Here is a 14450-nt window from a genome sequence, read left to right as displayed (position 1 = left end):
CTTCAAATATCTTCTTTAAGGCGCTGGCCTTTGGAGAGAAACACCTTGGGCAAATTTCCGTAACAACAAAGAGAAAGATAGTAAACAAAGGAACTGCAGATTTAGTCACTGAAAGCTGAAATTTTTTCTCATTATAAATAATTTGCTCGGGGCTCACGATGGTTCAGTGAGTGAGTCATACAGAGCAGGAAATTCCAGATTCAACAGCCTGTGTTAAAATACCTCATCGCAGACAACGCTGTGGTAAAAACTCGACAGTGTGCCTCATACCCCTTTTGGGTCAGGGAGGGGGAAAGACAGTCCACAGTTCTCACTGCTATTTGCTAGCCAGCATCCGTTGCTGAAACATACGTGGGTGAGGACCGCATCCGGCTTGGCTGCAAAACCCTCTTGCGATCTAATAGTGCGTTGATACGCCTATTCTGGGTTCACACGCAAAAATGGTTACTTAGGTGAGGACAGGAGGATGTCCAACACCTATACAACTGATCCCCAGTAAGACGTCAGGTGATTAGGAAACATTGAAGAAAGATATTTTGGTTGAACTTCTGATCTTAGCTGCAACATCAGGCACATCCACTACTCCACTCTCTCCATTACCCCATGAAAAAACTGCCTAGCAGTGCAGTATAGGCAACAACTTGCATTTATTTAAAATAGAAGAAACATCCCAAGGTGTTCCACAAAAGGGTAATCAGCCAAAAACTGACACCCAGCCAAAAGAGTTAATAGGAAGGGATGACTTAAAGTTTGGTCAAAGAGGTGGGTTTTTAGGAGGGTCCTTAAGCAGGAGAGGGAGATGAAGGGATGGAGAGGTTTAAGGAGGGAATTCCAGAACCAGATTTGGGAGTACACTTCCTTTTTTTCCCTCCCGCCCTCTCCCGAAGGAGCAGACTCCAACCAAGGTACAAAAGACCATTCTTCACATGTGACTTTGGTCACAAGCTGGCTTGACTGCAAAAGGTATTGCACCCAATCATATCTACGCATGCATATCTTTGAGCAAAGGTCACCAGCTAGCGACCAGGAGCAGAAATAGTAAATGTTTCCCCACCCCTAGCCTTGAGTTGCTGAGACCAACTGCAATAAGCTTATTGCTGCCTGCCAGAGAATATCAGCTAACACAACACAAACTAGGTAGTTGTACCTGGGACTGACTTTCTATATGGGGCAATACCGTACCGTGCCATATTTATCCCCAGCAGGCCACTGGGCGAGTTCAAATGCTTGCTGTGTTGGGCGATATATATTGACCAGACGTACAACTTCCTAGTATTCAGTCGCAAGTTATTTCTCTGTATGCAGCAGAAAATGTCACAAACCGCCTTTAAACAAAAGTCACATTTCCCTGCTATCATTAAACATCTCACCTCAGATACCCACACAGTCCAAATGAGCAAACCTCAAGTGAGTCTGCAGATTCTGGCAACTTTTAGAAAGAATACTGAACAGGAATATTTTAATACTCCCCAAGGTACTTACATGTGTTTTTTTTTTAAAAAGAGGTGTAGGGTTTAAAGTTATCTCATATCCTTTCTGAAATCTCTTCACATCTTCACTTGGCAACAAGCCTCAAGTATTACTGGTTTATTAATATCATGCTCGGAATGTCACTAGGTCCACACCTGCTCAGTATTAATTTAGAGGATCTCAGTCATGGTGGGCCCTACAATTGGCACCTGTATCAGGGAGAGAAAATTATGCTGGAGTTTCGGCTTCAACTAGAAAACGTTTATATGGGAATGTTGAGTGAAGTCAGCACTGCATTTGGCTGCATGGCTCCCTATAATCAATCAGCTTGCCGACACTTCTCCCCTGGTCATTTGGGTGAAGTACAGGAGGGTACCTGTGGAACAACCCCTCAGGAGTGGCGGAAAGGGGCAAGAGAAATTGCTAAGACAAGAGAAAATAAATTCACTCCACTGGGAACAAAAGATAACCTTTGTAAGTAAAGGCACCACTTGGTGCTGCACTGAGCCAATCAGACAAAGGTTTCTGAGCCTTTGAGGAATTACAGGGTTACGGTAGTGTCGTGGCTGCATTGCTGAACTGGTCATCCACAGGCTTTAACTAACAATCCTGAGAACATCAGTTCAAATCCCACTATATTTGGGAATTTGAAGGCAGTTTGAAAATTTGAATTCAATTAAAATTCTGGAAATGTAAAAGCCGGAATCAGTAAGAGTGACCGTGAAACTGTGAGGTTGTCGTAAAAAACTCAACTGTTCCAATACCCTTCAGGGAAGGCACCATGCTGCCCTTATCCAGAGTGACCTGTATGTGACTCCTGACGCATGTCAATGAGGACGGCTCTTAATTACCTTCCAAAGTGTCTGAGAAAACCACTGTTCTACCACCACCTTTCCAGGGAAACTAGGAATGGGCAATAAATTACAGTATCGCCAGTGACACCCACATCCAAAGAATGTTTTTTTTTTTAAAAATCTCAGAGGTGGTGGTAAAATTAATCTGAACACCACTGGGTGAGGGACGGAAAATTCAGAGTTCTTGATTAATATCCAATTCTCCTACTGCAAACAATGCACCAGTGTACAGTCAGGGAAGGCAGGATCAGGCACAGCTAAAATCATCTTTAGCTAAATATTAATTCAATATTTTACAGAAGATGAGACCTTGGAAAACTGCACACATTTCGACCAATGACATTATTTACAGAAACAGTGAATACAGCACATTTGCATGTCCCATGTACTACACACAAGAGTCAGAACGATGGGTCACACTCTTGATTCATCAAACAGAAACACTGCAATCTACGCTAGGCTACCAGATTTAAAAAGAGTCACCTTGGAATCCCCCACACCAAAAAGCAGCAATTTACAAAGGTTTTTTTTAAAATCAGACAATGGTACATGACCTTACAAACATGAAGAAAGGAGGAATATTGCTTCAAATTACAGACATTTAATGCATGCAGAAACACAAATAACCTGTAGATAAGACGCATGCGATGAGATAGAGTGCAATGGCACAGCATGCCAGAGACCCACTGAGCCACATCACAAACTGGCAGGACGTGGGTATACATCCACAATCGTCTGCATGACATGTTTTCAATTTCAAAGCTAACTCTGTGGGGAGGCAGTAAATGGATGCTTCCATCAAGAGTGTTAAAAGCAAAGGAATGGAGGGAAACAATTTATAGAAGAATCCCACCCATGAAAAAAGAATTACAGGCAATCAAATCTGGGTATTAACACACAGCCAAACCACAAATTCTGCCGCCATTAATGGGGCCACTGCTACACACCTACAATTTATCTTGAAAACCTGGAGGCTTTCATGGTGTAAAAGTAAACCTCTTGTTTATCAAGGAACTCAGCAACATCCTGCCCATTAACCAACACTCTGCCCCGACTTCAACACAACAGTCGTCTCAGAATATGGTAATCATTGCTCCATTCCAAATCATAATGATACTAAGTGCGGCTGCACCCATAGGATTAATTTGCAAAAATGTCTGTGTATAAACCAAAACGAAATGAATAGGCTTGAGCAATGTCACACTGCACGGAGTGTCTGTACAACACTGCAAGAGGAACTTATATAGACTCCGCACACATTCAGCCACACACAAAATTATGCTGATTCAAACGCTGCTGGAATATTTAATGTCTCCCCTGCACCACCACCACCACTCACTTTCCGTTCCTCCAGAAGGCACGACAACCCGTTGGGGCTACACTGCTTTGTATGTTGCCAAATTCTAGGGCCCCGCCCAAGAGCTGCTCTTCATATTTGAGTCTTGAAGTTTAGGTGTTGGTGGGTTACTGGACTATGGGAGCGATCCAGGTTGGGCCTAATCTGGTCCTCAACTGACATCCACACACGTTCCATTGGCTGGTCAGAAGCAGGAAACCCAGAATGAATTGCCCTCCCTCCTTACTGCAGGGTGACTGAGGACAGCTGCCATTCCCGTTGTTCGGAAATTTTCTTTGCCTGCAAAAATTTCCAACATCTGATCCATTAATGCAGAAAGATACTGCAGCTATCAACCTCAGATAAAATCAGAGTGACAGAAACACCCAGCCAAGCCACTTTCATAACAAAAGCTTTATTTCCAGAGCTGTTTTTGATAAAAGGAGCTCAGACAGTTTGGCACAGTTATCCCATGAACTGTTGATTCAGAGAGACCAGGAAAGACTTGCTTTGAGACCTCCAGTTTGTGCCACTTGCTCATCTCAGCCAGATTAGCATTTAGGATACTACAATTGGCTTTAGTGTCCCTGAGTTTGGGGTGGGGGAGAGAAGGATGTCAGCCCAGGCTCTTGGCTTTGATCAGTTACCCTTGCTGGAAACTGCATGCGCACAAGGGCTGGATTGGAAATCGTTCCGTAACCAACTAGCCTGCAGTCACTCTCCATCGAAGCTCATGTATAGAGAACAGCTTACTTGGGTAAGAGACCAAAGGGTGAACAATGACCAAAGAACCACGTCCCAAAAGCAAGAAGCCGCCACTTTCATGACAGAACAGGAGAAGAAACAAAGGTGGAAGTCTTTAGCCACCTATGCATTTCAGAAAGCAGGAAATTTAAAATATAAACCATTCGTACTTCCCTTCCCCACACATCCAGGTGCTTAATTACACATCTTACTGATCAGGTTGCTTGGTGTTGGAGATACCATGTAAAGAATTGTACAGGAAGAATTCTATAGATTGTGACAAGACTTACTGAATCTGAGTGGTACTCAGACAGCCTCTCACTCAATTAGCACAAAACTGACAATTCCATTATTTCAGAATCCCAATCATTTTTGCAGGAAATGCAGCATCCTTACCACATAAGGACAGAACAGCATATGTGACAAAGTCTGTTACTCCACTACACACAAAAATAATCAAATTGATTACTGACAATTTTGCTTTAGCAATTATTAAAAAGTCAGATTCTGCTCCTTTTATTCTAAGAATTTGTTGACAAAAGTTGCCTCCCACCTTGTCTTCCAAGGTGGCGATTTATTTAACGACGGATCCACAGAAATCAAGAGCTCTCCAGACCCAAGTGGCCATTCTTCATGGCAAAACCATAGGTTCAGGCATTGATAGTTTACTGGACCATTGAGGGAATTGGTCACGTCCAACTGACATTATGTACAAACGCGCATACACAGAGCTTCCAGCAAGAACTACATCCTTGCCACTGTTGTATTGAGTCAGAATGCCTCACCCTCTCCACACTTCCCAATTTAAATATGTTGAGTCCAACTGGAGCTCACTAAGTTTCGAAATCAGCCACTGTAATGCAGACTGGAGGTGGGGGGGGGGGGGGGGGGGGGTGGTGGGGGGAAGGAAGGAACTGACCTTGGGGTTTACTTGTCCATACAGGTAGAGGCCTCCAAGTACTACAGAATGTTACAAGAGCTGCCAGCTCCAAAGAAAACGTTTGGTTAAATGTGTGTAAGGGAACTCGTTTCTCCCTCTCACCACACCCATACACACTCAATGAGATACTGTTTTGCCTAGAATCGCAGCGAGTGCCAGGGAGATGCAAAAGGCACAGCACTGACTCATCCCTCAGATGTTCCTTCCTCCTGGAAGTCTCTCCTCCTACCACAGGAGTAGAAAACAGGAATCTATCTTAAGAGGATAGATATAGCAGCCTTAAACAGCATCCAAGCATTTCTGTGCTGCGATATCGGTGCAGCAACGAGATAATGCAAGCCATGCTATACATACGTTTGGATGGCGAATGAAACAAGATTAGGCTCAGCTGTGAATAGTCTGCTTATGAAATTGGACTACAGTACCATTTAGAGCAAAACTGGAGGCCCAACTATTTGTGCTCTCCCACCACTCGCCTTTAAGTAAAGCAGGTAATATGGTCTTGGGCTCCTACCAACCCTCAGCGTTGATTAGAGAATGAGTTCAATGGGGTGGACCTACATTTTATTCCCTTCCCCCAAGCTCGGCAGAGTTCCACAACCTCTCCACATTTACTTCGACAGACCAGAGTCAACCATTTTTGGCATAACGGATGTTTTGCAAACGGGGCCATCAAGCTCTTTCATTTCTATTCGTTTCATATCATTTCACATCCTTCACTAAGACCACCTATTTCTACCTCTAATATTGCCTGACACCTCCCCTGCTGAAACTCTCAACCGTACCTTTGTTACATCTAGACTTGACTATTCCAACGCACTCCTGGCTGGCCTACCATGTTCAATCCTCTGTAAATTTGAGGTCATCCAAACTCTGCTGCCCGAGTCCTAACTTGCATCGAGTTCCATTCACCCCTCATCCCTATGTGCACTGACCTAAATTGGCTCCTGGTCAAGCAACGCCTTGATTTTATAATTTTCCTCCTTGTTTTCAAGTCCCTCCACGGCCTTGCGCCTCTCTCGCTCTGTAATCTTTTCCAGCCCCGCAATCCTCCGAGATCTCTGCACTCCTCCTATTCTGGCCTCTTGCGCATCCTCCGATTTCCATCACTCCACCATTGGCGGCCGTGCCTTCAGCTGCCTGGGTCCCTAAGCTCTTGAATTCTCTCCCTCGACCTCTCATCCCTTAACACGCTCCTTAAAACCAACCTCCCTGACTTTTCCTAAACCCCTTTTGTGGCTTGGCATCAAATTTTGGTTTATAATGCTCCTGTGTGGAGTACCTTGGAACTTTTTACATGAAAGGATCTTTATAAAAGTACAAGTAGTTGTTACTATACTTCAACTATGGTTTAAAACCAAAAAGTCTGACTTTTCCCAACTAACCGTGGCTTCACCTTAAAATTTCCCCCTGCCCTCCAAATGGCAGGCACGATTCAAAGAATATTGTTCTCATGGTTCACGGGATAGTGAGCGACACTGACCACCTGCCTGCCATGCAACTTGTGATGGAAATGCCTATCATGTCAAGTTCCTGTCGGGAGAATGAACTTACAGCATCACAACTACATCTACCGATCATGGTTGGTCCATTAAAAAATGCCACGCGGTCAACGTTTCTGGTCCACCTGTACCCATCCGAGCTTTTCCTTTCCACGAGGCTTGCGACTTTTAACAAACCAGGCCAAAAACATGCGCAACTTTCTCCAACAGCACCAACATGGAACAGAGTAAATAAGGCAAAGGAGAGAATTTGTTTTAAAAAAAAAACCTAAACACGATGCGCTGGGGGGGGGAAAACAGTGACGAAAGAAATTTTAAAAAAACACAGCCTGCACATCTTTATTGATGGTATAAAGTCTATCGAGTAATGTCATGATGCAGACAGACAAACACAGTTTTCCTACATACTCGAGAGATACAAAACAGCATTTTATAAAATATATATACACACGCACAAAAACAAACAAAATTCACTATGGGACAGGCAAATGTATAAAACAAACTGCTGTTTTCTGTGATGCTACCACATCAATCCAGAAGTTAAAAATATAACATACATAGAGACATGCAGCAGAAGGAGGGGCCATTTGGCCCATCGTCCCTGTGCCGACTCTTTGAAAGAGCTAAATTAGCCCTACTCCCAAGTTCTTCGACAACAGCTTGGCACATTTTCCCTTTTCATGCGTTTATCCGATTCCCTGTTGAAAATTACCGATTCCGTTCCCTCCGCCCTTTCGGGCAGCGGCTCCCACATCGTCAAAACGCGCCGCACGAAGAAACATCTCACCCCACTTTCGCAATTATCTTAAACCCGTATCCCCTAGTCACTGACGCACACGAGCGAGAAACAGGAACACTTCGCAAATACATAGATATATAGATTTAAAAAAACAAAGCTTGCCACCGCACCGCCAGAAACGCAGCGCAAACGTGACCGCTATCGGCTCGGAGTTAACCTCGGCCACGCAAGCACTTAGCACGCTTCTGCTACCCCCAACGCACCCCGTCCAAAAGCGAAACAAAAAAAAAAAAAACCCCCCCAGAAAACCCGCGACGCGGGCGCCCGACCTTTCGGAACAGACCGGCCGGCGGAAGCGTGCCAGTTGGGCGCGTCGCACGCTGACGGGCAGGGGATTGCCAATATTTTTAAAGGAGAGGGGTGGGGTATGGAGGGGAGGGGAGGGGAGGGGAGGAATTGTGCAAAGTGACTGATATGCATGGGAATGGCAAGAGCAGGAGGAATCGTGCAAAATGCATTTCACGCATAGGAACTGCGAGAGGAGGAAGCGAGCAAAAAAAAAAATTGCAAGAGAAAGAATTGTGCAAAGTACACGCAACCCAGACGCAAAAATGGCAAGAGGGAAGGAGAGGGAGAAAGGGGGTGGGGAAGTCATGTTTAAATGAATACAGGTTTAATTCGGCCCCGCCCCTCCGGTGTTACCCCCCCCCCCCCTCCCTTCCCTATAAGCGGTGACACGAGAGACATTTGCACTGGCACCTGAGCGCGAGCTTGGCCGGGTGATTGACAGGGGCCGTTGCGAGGGTTCCAAGTGCCCGGGACTGGTTGCTATGGACCCGGCTCGCGCTCAGCGCGACCGTTATATTACCCCCGCCCGCCCTCCCTCTCCATTTGCTCGAGCTCCCTCCAACCGCCGGCAGCGGGCTGCAGCCTCCACCCCCACCCACCCACCAGGACTTCCCTCACCTATTATTTCCCCCTTGGCCCTTGACTTTTTTTTATTACATAAATATTTTTTTTTTAAAAAAAGCGCTGCGATTATTATTCCGCCCAGAGGCCGGGCCTGCTTTCCTTCCCCAGCACCTCCCTCCTCCTCCTCGGCCAAAGCCGGGGGCCTCTCCTCACCGCCCGGGCCGGACTCGGTTTTGCTGGCCATTGACACTCTCCCCACTCCGCTGCTACCACCGCCACCCATCTCCCCGGCCGCCATCGTACTCACAGCCTCTCTCCTCCGCTCGCCGCGGCGGCCATTTTCAAATTATTTCCAGCGCGTCACACCGGCAAAGCGGCCGAAATCTCGCGAGGGCGAACGCGGGGAGGTGGGGTTTGGGGGGGGGGGTGGGGGGGTGGCCGCGGGAGGGGAGGACGACCCAGGTCTCGCGAGATCCGGCCAGCGCGCTCGAACCCGCCCAGGCTAAGCCCCGCCCCCTTCGCCCGACTGCCACGCCCCCTTTGCTCCTCCCGGTGGAGAGGGCACCTCCGACAGGGCGGCGATCCCGCAGTGCTGGCACTCGCAACCTAGCTCTTGTGCTCCCGTCTCTGGAGTGGGACCTGAACCAACCCACACGACCTGCTGGGCTCATGGCTGAGGGTGGTACCCACTAAGCTATGGTACAGCTGCCAAGGGCAACGCAAGTCCCTCCCACCACCCAACCCCCCCTACCCCCCCCAAACACCACCAGAGGAGCCATGAAAGGGACCTCTGCACCCTGGATGCCATCGGGCTGCACATTTCTGTTCAGTGTCTCCCCCCGCCACCCCCCCCCCCCCGCCCACAACCCCTCCAGCCCTCTCACTCATTGTTGGGGCCGGTCCTCAAACCTCTGATTCCACTTCAGTCCCCAGGCTGCACCCCGTGTCGAGGGACTGGAGGGGAAAAGGGGGGGGGGGGCGCAAGTCGGAGGACTGCCTCGTGGGTCTGCTCCCGGGCCTCGGTTGGACGTGGCCCATGGAGATGGTAGCACCGGCTGTCTCTCCTCTACAGTCTTGTCCGCTCTCGGGTGGACCTGGCTTCCACCTGCCTGCTTGAGGTCTTCCGTGACCAGTGAACCCCGCAGGGACTGCAGGACGTAATTGATGAGAGCAATAACGTGGTTGTAGGTCTTTGGTTTTATGGCTTTATCGTGGCCCTTGAAAAGGCAAGGGGGACACTTTTGTTTGTTTTGGGGTTTAAACTTTTAAGCATTTTCTCACTGCTAACTCTACCCTTACCTCGGATGCCCTCTCCAATCTCCCGCGCCGACTCTCCTGCCTCGTAAGGCTCCTCCTCCATTGCCCCAGACATAACCAGGGCCTCTTCAGCATTTCTACATTAAACCACCCCCCACCCGCCCCACCAGCCCCGTGCTTCCCTTGGCAACAATATCCCCAAATTTCCCTGAGTTCAATGATATCAACTGATATCCTTCACCCACTCTTGCTGCCGATTGCATCTGGGACTCGGCCAACCTGCACAACCTTTGCTCCCTGCAGGCTGCGGGACACGTCTGAGTTTCTGGGCAGCTGTGGGTCCCGGCCCTCTGCGTTTGAGGGACACAAGTGTGAGGCTTGGGGAAGGCTAACAAGGCAAGGAAATCCACATTCGATGGTAGGACACTGAAAAGTGGTGGAGAGACCTCGGAGTGCACGTCCACAGATCCCTGGAGGTGGCTGGACAGGGAAGTAAGGTGCTCAAGGAAGCACACGGGATATAAAAACAGAAAGTGCTGGAAATACTCAGCAGGTCTGGCAGCATCTGCGGAGAGAGAAACAGAGTTAACGTTTCAGGGTCGGATTTGACCCTTCTTCAGAACCTACAAGGCTATGGATCAAGATCCGGAAAGTGGGATTGGGCTGGATGGCTGCCTGTCGGCCAGGAGGGACACAATGAGCCAAATGGCCATCTTCCATGCTGTAAATTTCTATGATTCTATGAAGAGACAAGAGCAGGAGTAAACCCCTCGAGCATGCTCTCCAATTCAATAAGATCATGGCTAATCAAACACAGTGACACCACTGACCCGTCTGCTTCTTAATGCTCTTTCGCAGGAATGCAGGGTGTGTTTCTCTCCCACCCACCCGCCGTCAAAAGAACTGTTTCCTGGGTCTCCCCAGTCCACCAGGCCAACCTGAATCTGCGGCAACCTCCCCCAGCCCTGCTCTCCACCCACACTGTTTCCCCAAGAGCCACCAATAGCCTCCCCCAGAAAGTGTTAACTGAGTGTCAGCCTTGGTTCGGTGGTAGCACTCTCGCCTCTGATTCAGAATGACGTGGTTTTAAGACCCACTCCAGCAACTGGTGCCCATAATCCAGGTTAACACATCAGCGCAATACTGAGGGAGCGCCGCGCTGTCAGAGGGTCAGTACTGAGGGAGTGCCGCACTGTCGGAGGGGCAGTACTGAGGGAGCACCGCACTGTCGGAGGGGCAGTACTGAGGGAGCGCCGCACTGTCGGAGGGGCAGTACTGAGGGAGCGCCGCACTGTCGGAGGGTCAGTACTGAGGGAGCGCCGCACTGTCGGAGGGGCAGTACTGAGGGAGCACCGCACTGTCGGAGGGGCAGTACTGAGGGAGCGCCGCACTGTCGGAGCAGCAGTACTGAGGGAGCGCCGCACTGTCGGAGGGTCAGTACTGAGGGAGCGCCGCGCTGTCAGAGGGTCAGTACTGAGGGAGCACCGCACTGTCGGAGGGGCAGTACTGAGGGAGCGCCGCACTGTCGGATTGTCAGTACTAAGGGAGCGCCGAAATGTCGGAGGGTCAGTACTGAGGGAGCGCCGAACTGTCGGAGGGTCAGTACTGAGGGAGTGCCGCGATGTCGGAGGGTCGGTACTGTGGGAACGCTGCACTTTTGGAAGGTCAGTACTGAGGGAGAGCCGCCCTGTCGAGAGGGTCAGTACTGAGGGAGCGTCACACTGTCGGAGGGTCAGTACTGAGGGAGCGCCGCACTGTCGGAGGGTCAGTACTAAGGGAGCGCCGAACTGTCGGAGAGTCAGTACTGAGGGAGTGCCGCACTGTCGGAACGTCAGTACTGAGGGAGCGCCGCACTGTCGGAGGGCCAGTACCGTGGGAGTGCCGCGATGTCGGAGGGTCGGTACTGAGGGAACGCTGCACTTTCGGAAGGTCAGTACTGAGGGAGAGCCGCACTGTCGAGAGGGTCAGTACTGAGGGAGTGCTGGCGCTGTCGGAGGGTCAGTACTGAGGGTGCGCCGCACTGTCGAGAGGGTCAGTACTGAGGCAGCGCCGCACTGACGGAGGGTCAGTACTGAGGGAGAGCCGCACTGTCGAGAGGGTCAGTACTGAGGCAGCGCCGCACTGTCGGAGGGTCAGTATTGAGGGAGAGCCGCACTGTCGAGAGGGTCAGTACTGAGGCAGCGCCGCGCTGTCGGAGGGTCAGTACTGAGGGAGAGCCGCACTGTCGAGAGGGTCAGTACTGAGGGAGTGCCGCGCTGTCGGAGGGTCAGTACTGAGGGAGAGCCGCACTGTCGAGAGGGTCAGTACTGAGGCAGCGCCGCACTGTCGGAGGGTCAGTACTGAGGGAGTGCCGCGCTGTCGGAGGGTCGGTACTGAGGGAACGCTGCACTTTTGGAAGGTCAGTACTGAGGGAGAGCCGCACTGTCGAGAGGGTCAGTACTGAGGGAGCGCCGCCCTGTCGGAGGGTCAGTACTGAGGGTGCGCCGCACTGTCGGAGGGTCAGCACTGAGCGAGCGCCGCACTGTCGGAGGGTCAGTACTGAGGAAGAGCCGCGCTGTCGGAGGGTCGGTACTGAGGGAGAGCCGCACTGTGGGAGCGTCAGTGCTGAGGGAGCGCCGCACAGTCGGAGGGTCAGTACTGAGGGAGGGTCAGTACTGAGGGAGCCCCGCACTGTTGGAGGGTCAGTTTGAATTGTTGTCCTCCGCCTCACCCTCTTCATGGTCATCCTCATCTGCAGAGGACTGGTATTCCTCCTGTTCCTCTGCCTGCAGAAAATAGGCATGTCTACATGCCAGCTTGTGTAATGCACAGCAGACAACAATGGCTCTTGTGATCCTCTCTGGCATGTTGCGGGGAGCTCCTCCAGACCAGTCAAGGCAGCGTACGTGCATTTTTAAAATGCCGGTGGTGTTATTGATGATTGCTGTGGTGGATGTGTGAGCTGCTTTGCATCTATCTGCAGCTGCACTGTTGGAGGGTCAATACGGAAGGAGCACCATGCTGTCGGAGGATCGGTACTGATGTGGCGCCGCACCGTCGGAGGGTCAGTACTGAGCGAGCGCCGCACTGTCGGAGGGTCAGTACTGAGGGAGCGCCGCACTGTCGGAGGGTCAGTACTGAGGGAGCGTCGCGCTGTCGGAGGGTCAGTACTGAGCGAGCGCCGCACCGTCGGAGGGTCAGTACTGAGCGAGCGCCGCACTGTCGGAGGGTCAGTACTGAGGGAGCGTCGCACTGTCGGAGGGTCAGTACTGAGGGAGCGCCGCACTGTCGGAGGGTCAGTACTGAGGGAGCGCCGCACTGTCGGAGGTGCTGTCTTTCAGCCAGGTGCTTTAATGAAGCCCTGTTTATCGCTGCTTGTCATTTTCATATGTGTGTGTGTGTGTTTTTTTATGTGTGTGTGTTTTTTTTTGTGTGTGTTTTGTGTATGTGTTTTTTTTTGTTTGTGCGTGTGTTTTATACATATATAAAGAGCAAGAGGGTAACTAGAGAAAGGGTTGGCCCACTCAAGGACAGAGATGGGAATCTATGTGTGGAGCCAGAGGAAATGGGTGAGGTGCTAAATGAGTACTTTGCATCAGTATTCACCAAAGAGAAGGACTTGGTGGATGATGAGCCTAGGGAAGGGAGTGCAGATAGTCTCAGTCATCTCATTATCAGAAAGGAGGAGGTGTTGGGTGTCTTGCGAAGCATTAAGGTAGATAAGTCACCAGGGCCTGATGGGATCTACCCCAGAATACTGAGGGAGGCAAGAGAAGAAATTGCTGGGGCCTTGACAGAAATCTTTGCATCCTCATTGGCTACAGGTGAGGTCCCAGAGGACTGGAGAATAGCCAATGTTGTTCCTTTGTTTAAGAAGGGTGGCAAGGATAATCCAAGAAATTATAGGCCGGTGAGCCTTACGTCAGTGGTAGGGAAACTATTAGAGATGATTTTTCGGACAGGATTTACTCCCATTTGGAAACAAATGAACTTATTAGCGAGAGACAGCATGGTTTTGTGAAGGGGAGGTCGTGTCTTACTAATTTGATAGAGTTTTTTGAGGAAGTGACAAAGATGATTGATGAAGGAAGGGCAGTGGATGTTATCTATATGGACATTAGTAAAGCCTTTGACAAGGTCCCGCATGGCAGACTGGTACAAAAGGTGAAGTCACACGGGATCAGAGGTGAGCTGGCAAGATGGATACAGAACTGGCTCGGTCATAGAAGACAGAGGGTAGCAGTGGATGGGTGTTTTTCTGAATGGAGGGATGTGACTTTTGGTGTTCCGCAGGGATCAGTGCTGGGACCTTTGCTGTTTGTAGTATATATAAATGATTTGGAGGAAAATGTAGCTGGTCTGATTAGTAAGATTGCGGACGACACAAAGGTTGTGGAGTTGCGGATAATGATGAGGATTGTCAGAGGATACAGCAGGATATAGATCGGTTGGAGACTTGGACGGAGAGATGGCAGATGGAGTTTAATCCGGACAAATGTGAGGTAATGCATTTTGGAAGGTCTAATGCAGGTGGGAGGTATACAGTAAATGGCAGAACCCTTAGGAGTATTGACAGGCAGAGAGATCTGGGCGTACAGGTCCACAGGTCACTGAAAGTGGCAACGCAGGTGGACAAGGTAGTCAAGAAGGCATACGGCATGCTTGCCTTCATCGGTCGGGGCATAGAGTATAAAAATTGGCACGTCATGTTGCAGCT

At 49.9% G+C, this 14450-nt stretch overlaps 1 protein-coding gene across 1 annotated transcript in view; it reads right to left on the bottom strand.

Moving 5' to 3' along the window:
* The window catches only part of mecp2 (methyl CpG binding protein 2), a 54351-nt gene extending 45473 nt beyond the window's left edge, over positions 1-8878 (bottom strand). The window contains 1 exon segment of the mRNA XM_068024192.1: positions 8805-8878. Within this exon segment, the coding sequence (XP_067880293.1) occupies positions 8805-8836 (32 nt within the window). The 5' untranslated portion in view covers positions 8837-8878.
* Between the last annotated feature and the right edge of the window lie 5572 nt (positions 8879-14450).

This window comes from Heterodontus francisci, chromosome 49, assembly GCF_036365525.1.
Source record: "Heterodontus francisci isolate sHetFra1 chromosome 49, sHetFra1.hap1, whole genome shotgun sequence".
In the NCBI taxonomy this organism is placed as follows: Eukaryota; Metazoa; Chordata; class Chondrichthyes; order Heterodontiformes; family Heterodontidae; genus Heterodontus; species Heterodontus francisci.
This window is presented reverse-complemented; position numbering and strand designations above follow the sequence as displayed.